Source organism: Andrographis paniculata, unplaced genomic scaffold (assembly GCF_009805555.1).
Source record: "Andrographis paniculata isolate CXL003 unplaced genomic scaffold, ASM980555v1 Contig62END, whole genome shotgun sequence".
Classification (NCBI taxonomy): Eukaryota; Viridiplantae; Streptophyta; class Magnoliopsida; order Lamiales; family Acanthaceae; genus Andrographis; species Andrographis paniculata.
The window spans coordinates 5,235,877-5,250,151 of NW_026137598.1; the positions used below are offsets into that span (position 1 = coordinate 5,235,877).

General features: G+C 26.5%; 2 protein-coding genes across 2 annotated transcripts; both read left to right on the forward strand.

The window, feature by feature from the left end:
* Positions 1–8,591: 8,591 nt before the first annotated feature.
* On the forward strand, positions 8,592–10,246 carry LOC127261267 (organ-specific protein S2-like). The gene is made up of 2 exons (XM_051289537.1): positions 8,592–8,671; positions 9,465–10,246. Exons 1-2 carry the CDS (start codon positions 8,603–8,605, stop codon positions 9,906–9,908), a joined length of 513 nt encoding a protein of 170 aa, XP_051145494.1. The 5' UTR covers positions 8,592–8,602; the 3' UTR covers positions 9,909–10,246.
* A 1,465-nt stretch (positions 10,247–11,711) lies between these two features.
* LOC127260438 (probable polyamine transporter At1g31830) lies at positions 11,712–13,307 on the forward strand. The gene has a single exon (XM_051288170.1). It carries the CDS (start codon positions 11,712–11,714, stop codon positions 13,305–13,307), a length of 1,596 nt encoding a protein of 531 aa, XP_051144127.1.
* The last annotated feature ends 968 nt before the right edge of the window (positions 13,308–14,275 follow it).

Below are 14,275 nucleotides of genomic sequence, written 5' to 3' on the forward strand. Positions count from 1 at the left end.
AAAATAATTACATCAACAAAAATTTACATTAAAAAAAAATAAGAAAATTCAAATTAATAATCATTAATACATCAAAATAATTATAAGTATTCACGACGAGATCCTATATTTTGGTATCGTCTATATTAACTTACATAAGCATATCTCCTTCTAGAAAGTAACGGAACAATATTTCAATAATTAATCTCTAATGCTATTATGTAATTTGTAATTTATGATAGTTGTCGATGATAATCTTTCTACTATTACAATTGCTATAGAAAGAAGTTTCGTAGAAGAATTTTTTTTTTTTTTTTTTTGTCTCACCAAATTTTATATAAAGTTTATTTAGACTTTTTAAATTCCAGAATATCTCAAACATCAATAATAAAATTATATAATAATAATTCGAAAACCATCAATTTTGCTTTTAAAACCTCCGTATGATACAATTCTGCAAGTAAATATTATCTCTTTTTATTAAAAGAGAAAAATCAATTAGAAAAAGAAAAAAATAAATAAAAGATATCAATACTTCATTTGGTGGGTCTTGTAGAATATTGCAACCAAATAAAAATAGAATTAATACTTAGGGATGTATTCGTAATTTTAGTGATAATTAATATTATTTTATTTTAGTTTTTATGGTGGGTCAATTGACCCACATTACCTAAGACTGCATCCGCCCATGTCTATATGTATCGGCATGCATTTTCTAAAATAAATTTTGAAGTGCTATTCATGAAATATATATATATATATATATATAGAGGCGGACCGAGGTGGGGGTAAGGGTGGACTGCAGCCCTCCTCCCCACGTCACCCCAATTTTTATTTATTTATTTATTTAAATTTATGTATTTAAATATATGTAATATAGAGAAAATAGATAAATAAAAAATACTAAAAAATTGTATATCTTGTCTGAATAAAAAGGAATACATAAAAATAATATTTATAATACAATGTATAACTATTATTATTGTTATAGTTCGTTATTTGTATTTATTTTCTTCAAAATATAATAAGGGTGTGTTTGTTTGGGGGTTTGGATTTTGAATTGGGATTTGAATAGTAAAAGTTTTGAATTTGAATAGTTGTATGATGTGATATAAATAGGTGTTGATGTAATGTTTTGAATGTAAAATTAATTTTTAATATAATATAAAAAATGAAAAATAGGTGTTTGATTTGATGTTTTTTAGGAAAAAAAATTAGATGAATAGTAGGATTTTGTTAAAATCCTACAAACGAACACACCCTAATAAAATGATAATTTTTTCGGATAATAAATAAATATTTATAAATAAAAGATATTATTTTATAAATTTCAAAATTAATCCCTTATCAAATATAATCCTAGGTCCGCCTCTGTGTGCGTATATATACACACACATGCAATATTAAGGATGTATTTGGTCTTGTTGGGGACTCCCGTTTGCGGATATATAACTAATGGCTTAGTTTTCTTAATAGTTCGAACTTTTAAGTGAGACGGTCATTAGCATCCGACATGGTATCAGAGCCTAGGTTAGGTTTCGCATACCTCCACTTGCACCTGAGGGGGCGTGTTGGGGACTCCCGTTTGCGGATATATAACTAATGGCTTAGTTTCCCTAATAGTTCGAACTTTTAGGTGAGATGGTCATTAGCATCCGACAGGTCTTGTAAAAGATTGATTTACTAATGCGACGGTGAACTCATAATCGCGACATTTCTTAATGTTTTTTGGATTTTGTCTCCCATAGCTTCATAGTACTACGTTTCGACTGGGATTACTATAGATATAGATATATATATATATTAAGGGTGGATTTTGGTCCTTATTTTGGATTTTATATATTGTTTAAATTTAAAATATTTTAATATAAGATAAATAAAATAATATTCGGATGAATGTTAACATCATAATGAAATACTCTTTTCGTCTTTAATAAAATGTTCAGATCACTGTAGATACAATGATTTAAAAAGATTATAATTAGTAAATATTTAGAAGTGTATTAGTAAAAATAAATATAATATAATATAATACAAATTATTAATATTAACATAATTAAATAACTTAATTAAAATTAAAAAAATTATAGATTATGAAATTTAAAATGTAAGTAAAGTGTAGAATCATTTTAAAAAAAATGATAAATTATATGGGACGGACCAAAGTAAAAATACTAAACATTTTATATGGAACAGCGCCGGGCAGCTAAATTGGTATGGAAAAATTGCTGCGCAGCGGAAAATCCTTCTCTATACAAGTTCTCGGAATATATTTTATGAAAATAAATTAAATTGTATATAAAAGGTGTTTAAATTTATATCATAATAAAAATATATTTATATTACTCTATAAAAATAAAATTTTATACAATATTACTTTTTAATATATATATATGTGAAAATTATAAATGATTCTAATTATAAAATTAAAAAATCTAAATCCGATTAAACATCACATTCAAACGCCATGAAGAAGAGAACATTGGGTTTGTGTTTTTGAGATTGTTGGAAGTAAATATTTTTTTTACGTGACTTATAAAAAAAATGTGTTGATAATATAAAAATAATGAATATACGTAATATATTATTATTTTATTTTTTTTTGAAAAAAAAAATATAAAGAACAAAGCCATTATCCATCCACAATAGACAACTTTATGAATATTAACCTTTAGTCGTCTATTTTAATTATTTTATTATTATATATGTGATAAGCTTGTTTGGGTCGATGTTGTCTGCAGAGCCAATATCTACTAACCAAGACCCTAGCTCGTCGATGATTTAAGTTCGGTTTGTGTTTGTTCATTAAAATATACGAATTGAAATTTTTATTTTAGTTCGACTGGTATAACAAAAAGTAATTATTTTATTTAAATTTAAGTTTAATTAATAATAATTAAATTTTTTATTAATAAATTTATATAAAAAATATAATGAAATATAATATTTATAAATATATATAGTTATTAAATATCAAATATTAATTTAATTTTTTAACAGATATTGTCGAACGCCTGCGAACAAGCTTGAGTTCGTTTGTGAATATATCGAGCCAAGATTTATATTTGTATTCGGCTTGTTTAGCTTAGCAAATAAACTTTTAATGAGCTGACTAGCGAACTGTTCATTTATTTTACAACTTTAACGAAGCAATTGGCTTTGGGCTGAAAATGATTTTTTGGTTTCTCGAGTAGTGTGTTTGTTTGGAGGATTGGATTTTAAATACACTATTCATCTTATGTTTTTTCCCCAAAAAAAATCAAATCAAACATTTATTTTTCATTTTTTTATATTATATTAAAAATCAATTTTACATTTAAAATATCACATCAACACCTATTTATATCACATCATACAATTATTTAAATTCAAAATTTTTATTATTCAAATTTCAATTCAAAATTCAAACCCCCGACAAACACACCCTTAAGACGATAAGAAATCAATGGATTGAATTCCGTTATAGGAGAAACATAACAATTTGATTGGCTTAATTAATAGAGTATGACCCTCAAGATAAATAAATAAATAAATAAAAATAAAAATAAAAAGTATCGAATACGCACATTCAGCTAAAGAAAGAGATCTAAAATATTTCCAGACTTCAACATCAAATTATTATTATTATTTTTTTTCACGTTATATTCTTTTCCAATTCAAAAAAAAAATACTTATATATTTTATATTTATATTAAAATTATTTATGTTTAAAAATAATTTTTTTAAAAATATATATATAAATTCACACATCATTATATATATAAAAAAATAAAAAATTATATAATACAAAAATATAAAAAAAAAATGTTATAAAAATTAAATAAAAATTGTACGCATCAATTTTTTTAATTTTTTTTTTTTTCCCAAATGCTTACGTGACAGGTGATGTGGGTATTCATAAATATTATTTTAAAATACAATATACACACATTAATACAAAATTATAGTCGTTTCATAATTCATTTGTTGTTTGTGGCTATTAATTTTAATATTTATTTGCAGGATTATCACTAATTACCATTTTATAATTATTGCTTCCACAAATGTACACACCATTCCATTATTTTGATTGATTCTTGAAATTAATTATTGGATTTGAGAGATAGATCCATTCGTGTTTTGTCAACATTTGAGATTTTTGCAATATTTCTTTATTTACTTTGATTTTTACTTTTAATCTTAATTTCATCTTTATTCATTTTAGAGAAAAAAATTATTATTTTTTGTTCCATTGAATTTTTTGTTTTTTATTTTTAATTTTTTTATATTTTTAATCAATTTCACTACCATTCAAATTAAAATTTATTAATTACAGTCTTATAGTAGCTAATTTGAACTAAACCCAACATAATTGGATGATTAAAAAATATGACTAAATTCCACATACAGCTAATTTTACATCACGACAGTGTTTTGAATATAGTCATATTTTACGTCATATTTGTTATTATTTTCACTTCTTTGTTTAAATTATTTTATATATATTTATAATTCAACAAAACTATATTTTTTAAATTATTTTAAATTATAAAAATTAATCAAAATTAATATTTTTTTTAAAAAAATAGAAAATAATAATAAACATAATAGATTAATATATATTTTTTTAATAATAATTATATATATATTTAAAAATTTATATTAAAATTTTTAAAATAATTTTAATTTATAATTTCAAAATTGAGAACAAAATTATTGAGCCGTTCCTTGATTCATTTGTTGTTTGCCGTGATCAACTTTAATATTTATTTGTAGGATTATAAGTATTTATCATTTTATAATTATTGCTCTTGCAATTCTACACATACCATTCCATTATTGTGATTGATTCTTGAAAATTGAAATGATTGGATTGGAGAGATGGATCCATTCGTGTTTTTTTCTGCACTTGAGATTTATACATTAATCTTTCTTTATTTAATTTAATCTATATTTTACGTTGGTTTGGTTTGGTTTTTATTTCAAATTGACTTTTTTTATTTAAATTTTGATTTAAATAATATTTTAATTTGATGTTTTAGAAAAAATAATAATATACTTTTATTAAAAATCGTATATATGGAATAGCTTGTTTTTTTTTTTAGAAAAAAAAAATTTATAAAAAGAACAACCTTTAAGATTGATTTATCTATTTTCTTTTAGTGTGATTTTGCATATATAATTTTCAATAAAATTTGAAGTGTTACTCAAGAAAAAAATATGCCAATGTGTAAGAGTTTAGAGTTTAGAAAATGAAAAAATAATATATTAAAACGAGTGAGATATATAAAAAATATGAAAAATCTTATAAAGGTATCACCATTTATTTTACAATGACCCGGTGATGTGGAGAGTGAATTTGTGACTGTGAATCATGGGTTTAAATTCCGACACCTGGTCCACTTGCCACACACGAGTATTTTTAATTGAATGGTTCTTTTTAAATTTTTTTTCTCACACATTTTCCTAAAAAGTTATATACTACATACACTAAATTCAATTTTCTATTTACTCCCTATACACTAAATTCTTCTCATTTATTCCCTATTCTTCTTAATTTATTCATCTTAACTCCCTATTCACTTGAAATTCCTACAGTACCCTTATTTATTTTCTTTTATTAACTTCAATTTTTTTTGTTATCTTCACATATAACACTTAATTTCTACTATATAATTTCAATTTTTTACTATTAAAAAATAAAAAATAAGTAGATAGACAACAATATGAAAAATAAACAATTTTAAAAATATATATATTTGCAACCATTAAATAATAATACAAAATATTATAGAAAATATCAATGTACGTGATACTCAATTTTGCAAATATTGTTAAACAATAAGTAGATTTATTTTATATATAAATACTTACAAATAAATTACATGTATATATATATATATTTAAATGTCCACAACTATTAAATTTTAATACAAAATATTTATAAAGAATATTAATTTTTGATTGAATAAAGTATTAATAAGTTAATGAACATGTACTTCGAACATTCTGTATCGTTCGTCATCATTTTGTGAAATAATAATAATAATAATAAAATTGATAATTGTTTACATAAATTAAGGGTTCTGGGTTAGATTAGGTATATAAAATTATAAATAAAATATTATTTTGAGGACAAAATTGGAAATTTATAGGTGAAAATTTATAAAATCATAAATGGAGAGTTGTAATGAATAAATAGGGAGTTACAAACAAATATATGAATAGAGACTGACCATGAAAACAATTTGCGAAATAAGAATTTTAGGAGAATTAACGGTTTTTTATATTCTCTACAATATTCCCTATATCTCATATAATTTTTTTTATTCCCAAAAATCTAACAAAATAAGCACACCCTGTATTTTTCTAAAAATATATATATTTTTTTCTCTCATAAAATATTTTATCAAATATTATTTAAATACAAAAATTAAATCAAAACTTCCCAAACATAACTCAAAGAAACATAGCCTAATTTTCCAAGGAGTGAGCTAAAGTAAGCAAACATCAAATCCATTAAACTTTATATCAACTTACACCATCTTCATTTCTTCTTTTATTACACTATTTTTTCTATTAATTTTCTTTAACAAAAAAATAATGAATATCTTGTAATATATTAAAAAGAACACGGCCAATATTATAAGTAATGAATGTGTGTAATATATTATTTTTTGAAAAAAATATGTGAAATGTTTTCACAAGAAGAACACGCCCAATATTATACTAATTTTGATAAACATTATTTTTTTTTTTGTATCTTAAAATTTTTATTTTATAAATATATTTATTAATTTCTGTTATAAATTAGATTGATGAATTATGCATGTATCGATAAATTAATTAAAATGTATAAATTATGAGTAATAAAAAGTATTTTTTTTTTTATTAAAAAATATATATCTATGATAAGACTCATATCATTTAATATAGCCCCATATAATATAGTTACAATTATTCTGATCACACTTCTTTATCACTTTACTATACAATTTAATATATAAATACATTATTTATTGTCATATTAACCATTATGGATAAAATTTCACTACTCATGGGTTGTTTATAAATACATTATTTATTGTTATACTACTTCGTCCCCTCCATAACAATCTGTGCATTTTTTTATTTTTATTTGTTTCATAAAAAAAATATTTATTTTTATTTTTAATAATTGTACTATCTACCTAACATTACAAATACTTCTATATTGATTTTACTGTTATATTTAAATTTTGTAGTATTTTTATAATTCATAATATTTTATATTCTACAAGATGATACAAATATTGAATATATTTTATCAATTTGAAATTTAATATATATAAATACAAATATTAAATAAATAATTTTTTAATAAATCAACATATTGACAAATAATAATATAATATAATAAGTATAATAATTAAATAAATAATTAATACTACAAATTAAAACTATAATTAAAAAATAATATATATATATAATATAAAAATAAAAATTTATTAAAAAATTAAGGTGAATATCTTTGTTGTGAATATAAAATAGAAGGGAGAGAGAATGTGACGTGGAGAAGAAAAAGTAGTGGAGATACCCAAAATTCTGATGGTCTAACAGGGTTAATTTAGTTTGTTTACTTTATCCCAATATAATATTAATATTTCTAAAACTCCGGTAAAAAACAAATGAATATATAGATATAAAAAAGAGGGACAATTAACCATTATGGATTATGGGTTGTTTGGTTAAAAGACTTGGTATGTTTGATTAAAAATTAGTAATAATATTTAAAAGTGAATGAAATTTTAAAATTTCGCAAATAAAGATTTTTTCTAATAATATTGCATTTCATATTTTACCATTTTAAATAAATTAATAATTTTTAATTAGCTTGATTGACAAAGTTCAATTACTTGAAATCATATCAATTAATAATTATTATTTTATTCGGTCCAATATATTTTTACTCATCAAAAACTTGGTTGTGCAAAATTTTGAATTTAACTGTTTGTAATATAAATTCCACCAAGTATTTACATTAATTTATCCAACATGGAAAACATCACATGTACTGCTTATTTATATCATATTAATTAAATGTTTTATTCAATTATTTTTTTTTTAAATTCTTCAAAACTTCAAACTTTTGAAATATTTATCTAAACTAAGCATTAGTTGTCTGATTGTAATTTCAAATTGAAATCAACATAATTCACCACATATAATTTTCAATAAAAAAATACTATATATGATTAAATAAATTAATATAAATATTAAATTTATTTAATTAATATTTATTTATGATTTAAATATATATAATTAAAATAAATTTAAAATATATCATAAAGTATTTTAAAAAGTATGCTTTAATAAAATATATTCAATATGAATGTCATTTTGAAAAGAAAATTTTTATATACCACATATATTTATACATGATTAATATAAATTAATTCTATTATTGAAAGAATATATAATATGAAATTAGTGATGTATTTTTGTACAAATTTAATTTTTTAAGTGAAATAATTATTTAACAACAAAAGGTCCCATGTAAAATCAACACAATATTGTTTGTCTTCAATAAGCACAGTAACACCTGTTATATATGTATTTATCTATATATAGTACAAGATTATTGAGTACAAAATAGATAGAATAGATGGATGATACTTTTGTTGTATGCAAAATGAACAAGAAGACTCTATGCCTCCTCTTCCTTTCCCTCATGGTATTCTCCTTACTTCACTCTAATAATTATTTGCATATTTCAATTATATATATATATATATATATATATATTACTTAGGGTGGAAATAGGCCAGACCAAACCAGCTTTTCCTTAAATAGGCCAGGTCTATTTTATAAAACTAAAGTCTAAGCCTGGCCTATCGGCCTATTAAAATATATATCTAAGGTGTAGATCTGACTTACTTAAAGTTTAGTTTGACGAGCTTATTTAAAAGCCTATATAATATTTTTTTTATTTTTTATTTTTCAAACTTAATATTTGTAGAAAAATATATACAATTATTTATTATATATAATAAATCAGTTAAAATAAATTATATTTTTAGTTTTTATTGTCACCAAATATAACTTTTTTATAAATTATAAACAATTAAAAACATAATATTTATATATATTAGATAAAAAAAATATATTATATAAATATATAAATAGGCCGGCCTGATAGGCCAAAATTTTTTTTTTAGTAAAACCTAAGTCTGTTCTATTTATTTTAAAAAATTTAAAAATATATCTGAATTTAGCCTTGTTAGTAAACAGGCAGGCCAGGCTAGGCCTTATGCAGGCCCCTGACAGGCGGCGTTGACCTATTTCCATCCCTAAATGTTACTACAAGTGAATATCTAACTAAGTTTAGATTAGATTAGAACTTGGTATTCTGAAAACTTGGAATTGTTTAGGAAAGCCGACAAGTAATGTAGCGTTAAAATATATTGTTGTAGTATTTTATATTTGCATTGTGTATTATATTAATACATTATCTTTTGATTGTGTAGTTTGCAAGTACTTGTGTTATCGGTGCAAGAATCTATCCAGATGGTAAATATATTTACGACACAAAGAGCAAAGAACGTCACTCCTCCGAGGCAACACGAATGCATATTGATCATTTCAAGATTCGTGAGAAAAAATCGTTTCTAAAAGACTTTGAGCCAAGGCCTAGTGGTTCTGCTTACAGTGATGATCAAAACCCTGAAAACAAGATTTCATTTGTGCAAAATTCTGAGCAGGAGCCTACTTCGACAGGTTATGTTGGTAATAAAAATCTTACTGCCTATGTTAGGAATCTAAAGCCTCAAAACAAAAACTCTTCCACAAAAGAATTTCAATCAAAGCAAAGTGATACAACATATATGAAAGATCTCAAGTCAGGAGAAGATAAGAAATCATTTCAAGAAGATTTTGAGCCAAGGCCAAATCTTTCTGTCTATGATGGGTGAAATGGAAATGTATTATTACAATTTGTGTGTATTTTCATTTAGTATTATTGATTTGCCTGAAAACATATATATATATATATATATATGTGTGTGAGAATAGTAAGGATGTTGAATGTAGATAATTAGCATCATGTTGATTAGCTCATTCAACACGTGAAAATACATTAGACAATATATAAAAATAAATCGGACAACACATGTTCGTATAAATCGTTAGCATGCGTTGTTTGTTTTAGTTTATACGTATGCTATGTTAATGTGTATTGTATGTTGAGATTGGTTGTAATTTGTACTTTGTGGACTATTTATGTGCTATATTAATTTTTATATTTCATATGTACTGAATGAGAAATCAATATGGTGTTGATTTACCCCTGTTTAGCAATAGTAAACAATCAGATTATCCCATAACTTTTATTGTAATAAAAAATAGATACTTTTGAACGGAACATACAAAAAAACAAAAAATCTCAGTTAGAAGAAAAGTATTAATATTGGGATGGAGGTATTAATTTTCGTAAAAAACATTATATACAAACAACTATGTAACCAAAAAAAGAAAAATGATCAAACTAATTTATACTTTTTCTAACATTCAAAATTCCTTATTCATGTAAAACATCAAAATCACATTGGATACATATTTTGTTTTAAATTGTTACATCCTATATTTATTTTACATATAAAACAACACACACTAAACAATAATTTGGTTTCGATTCTGGGCTTTAATATGAATAATATCTTAATGTAATATTTTACGGAAAAAAAAAGTATATTTTTATTAAAAATCTTTTGAACTATTGAATGGTATTAATTTGGATTTCAAATCAAACTAAATACACTCAAAATATTATATATATATATATACACACGTGCAAGCAAGAAGTTCTGGAAATTATACATGGCTAACAAGAGTGCCAAAAATATTTCATCAAATATATATATATATATATATATTACAAAACATCAAACTCAGGAGCTGTTTGCTTCAAGAATTTAATGGAATTTGGATTTTAAAATCCCATAAAATTCATGTTTGGTTAATAATAAAATGATGGAATTTAAAATGATGAAATTTAAAAAATGAGTCCAAAATCCTACAAATGAATGATTTTTTTGTTATAGGAGTACCCTGTTACTTTTAAATTCTATTATTTGAAATTTTACTTTTTACTTTTATATCCTCTATAATATTATATATTATAAATATATTTATATTTAATAAAATTAATTATTATTTAAATTATATATTTAATTAAATTTATATTATTTTTTATAGTACAATATTTTTTTAAATAAATAAATTAATTCATTGTTTAAAATTATTATTTATTATAAATTTTATTTGAATTATAAAATTTTAGGAATGACAATTGGTCGGGTTCAGTAGGAACTGAAATTCATTTTGAAGATATAATATTAGATTCGAGATTCAAATTGAATTCGATTATACCAGATCCAATCGAAACTATACCCGGTAAGACCGGGATCCGAAAAATCACATTTTTTTTACAATTTTAAAATTTTAATTTAAAATTATCATGCACGAGACTTAACAAATATTAAAATATATGTATTTTATTTTCAAAAATATCATAATAAAATAATAAATAAGTTAATCTTAAAATTTATTTTAAATATAATTATATTGTTAAAAATTATTTTTTCAAACGTTTGAAATATTATTAATAGATTACCTCGAACATGACCGAGATTGCACAGAACTTCAATAAATAGGGTCAATCCTGACTCCTGCTGCTGCACTCGTTCGCAAAGTATTTATTTTCGAGCACTCTGTTAATGACGTCCGATAGTCGCGGTTCAGAGCATCAGCTACACGTATGCGGAGAGGTTCCCGCCGGCGATGGAACAGTTCAATCAGCAGAAGCTTCTGATAGAGAAAGTCAGATCTGTCGAAATCTACAAGACCAGAAACAGCTTAATGCATCATCACACAATGTCGAAACATCCATGGCGGTTGCAGTAAACATCGCCGGCAGCGACGAAAACAACAACAACAATGGAGGTACTAACACAGAAGTTCCTTCTTCTAGATTAACTCATGGTAAGAAAATATCGGTCCTCCCTCTCGTTTTCCTCATATTCTACGAGGTTTCCGGAGGAGCGTTTGGGATCGAAGACAGCGTCGGCGCAGCCGGTCCTCTGCTCACACTGGTCGGGATTCTCGTGTTCCCGTTCTTCTGGAGCATTCCGGAAGCTCTCATAACCGCAGAGCTGGGGACGATGTTCCCCGAAAACGGTGGCTATGTCGTTTGGGTGTCGTCGGCGTTGGGGCCGTTTTGTGGCTTTCAGCAAGGGTGGTTGAAATGGCTTAGCGGCGTCATCGACAACGCCCTTTATCCGGTGCTTTTCCTCGACTATCTGAAATCGGATATCCCGGCATTGGCCGGAGGATGGCCTAGAGTCGTCGCAGTGTTGGCACTGACGGTTGTTCTTACTTACATGAACTACCGAGGCATGATGATCGTCGGATGGGTCGCGGTGGCGCTCGGGATCTTCTCGCTTCTTCCGTTCATCGCGATGGGGTTCGTTTCGATCCCGAAGCTCCGGCCGAAGCGATGGCTGGCGGCAGACGTTCGTAACGTCGACTGGAGTTTGTACCTCAACACTCTGTTCTGGAACTTGCACTATTGGGATTCGATTAGTACTCTCGCCGGAGAAGTCGAAAACCCGAAGAAAACGCTGCCGAAGGCGCTGTTTTCGGCGATGATCCTCGTCGTGCTTGGGTATTTTCTCCCGCTGTTGTTCGGGATCGGCGCGATTCCCCTGAATCGCGCGGCGTGGGAGGATGGGTACTTCTCCGATGTGGCGAAGATCATCGGCGGCGCATGGCTCGGCTGGTGGGTCCAGGCGGCGGCGGCGATGTCGAACTTGGGGATGTTCATGGCGGAGATGAGCAGCGACTCGTTCCAGCTGCTCGGGATGGCAGAGCGCGGGATGTTGCCGAAGGTTTTCGCGAAACGGTCGCGGCACGGGACGCCGTTCGTCGGGATTCTGTTCTCCGCCTCCGGCGTCGTGCTCCTGTCGTGGCTGAGCTTCAACGAGATCGTCGCCACCGAGAACTTCTTGTATTGTTTCGGGATGATGCTCGAATTCGTAGCGTTTGTGCGGCTGAGGGTGATCGCGCCCACGGCGGCGCGGCCGTATAAGATTCCGATGGGAACGGCGGGGGTGGCGGCGATGTGTGTGCCGCCGACGGTGCTGATGTGCACCGTGTTGGCGCTGTCGTCGGCGAGGGTGGCGCTGGTGAGCTTAGGGGCGGTGGTGGTGGGGCTGATATTGCAGCCGTGTATGAAGCATGTTGAGAAGAAGACATGGGTTAAGTTTCGGGTGAGTTCTGAACTTCCCGATATTCGGGCTAATATTCGGACATGATCATACCTTGATCACAACGAACTTCACGTGTGATTCATGTTCGTTTTTTTAGGATTTGTCAATTTACAAGTAAATAAAAAAAAAAAACTTTAAATAAATATGTCGAATCCGAGTCGGGTCTCGAGTTTAAGCGAATCTATTGTCATCTCTATAAAATTATGATATCTTTTCAATTTATATTAATAATAAATTAGATGTTTAATTTACCAAATAAAATAAAATTAATATGAAGATAATTATGTCATTTAGAATATAAAAAACTCAAATCCTCAACTCATATAAAAACACAAACAAGATTTGAAAAATATAAATCACGTATAATTTTATCAACCAAACATAGGTAGGATTCCAAATCCCAAGTATAATAAATCTCATTATATATAAATTCTACTGTCGAAATCTCAATTTTATAAAAAAAATCCATAAACCAATCAACTCCTAAGGGTTTGTTTCTTTACCACAATTTCTCCTAATTTTATTATTTAAATTGCATTTCTCGAAAAATGTTACATTTTTTTTTTCTCACAAAATATTCCATCAAACATTAATTTTATACTAAACTCAAATCAATTTTTTTCCAAACTCATCAAAAAAAGAAACACCCTAAATTATGCAATTGTTTATTTTTCTTTAAAAATAAAATAAAATTCAAAACTCAAAAAGTCATTAGAGTTTAATTTAAATAAAAAAGTAGAGGGACATGAAGAAAAACCATAATTTTTTTATTATTATTATTGGAATGAATGAAAGGAGGAAATGCTAAAAACTAAAAATGGAAATTAAGGGACATTTTAGTTTCCTTGTTTGTAGGAAACTGGTGAGAAGGGCAACTTCAATTTTGTGTGTCATGAAGAAGTTTGTATGAATGATATCATGATGTTTATTATTATTACTGATTTCAGAATCTTCTCTGCCCAGCCCTGCCCTGCCCTGCCCTTCTCCTAAAGGCCCTTATCCCTTTCTCTCCT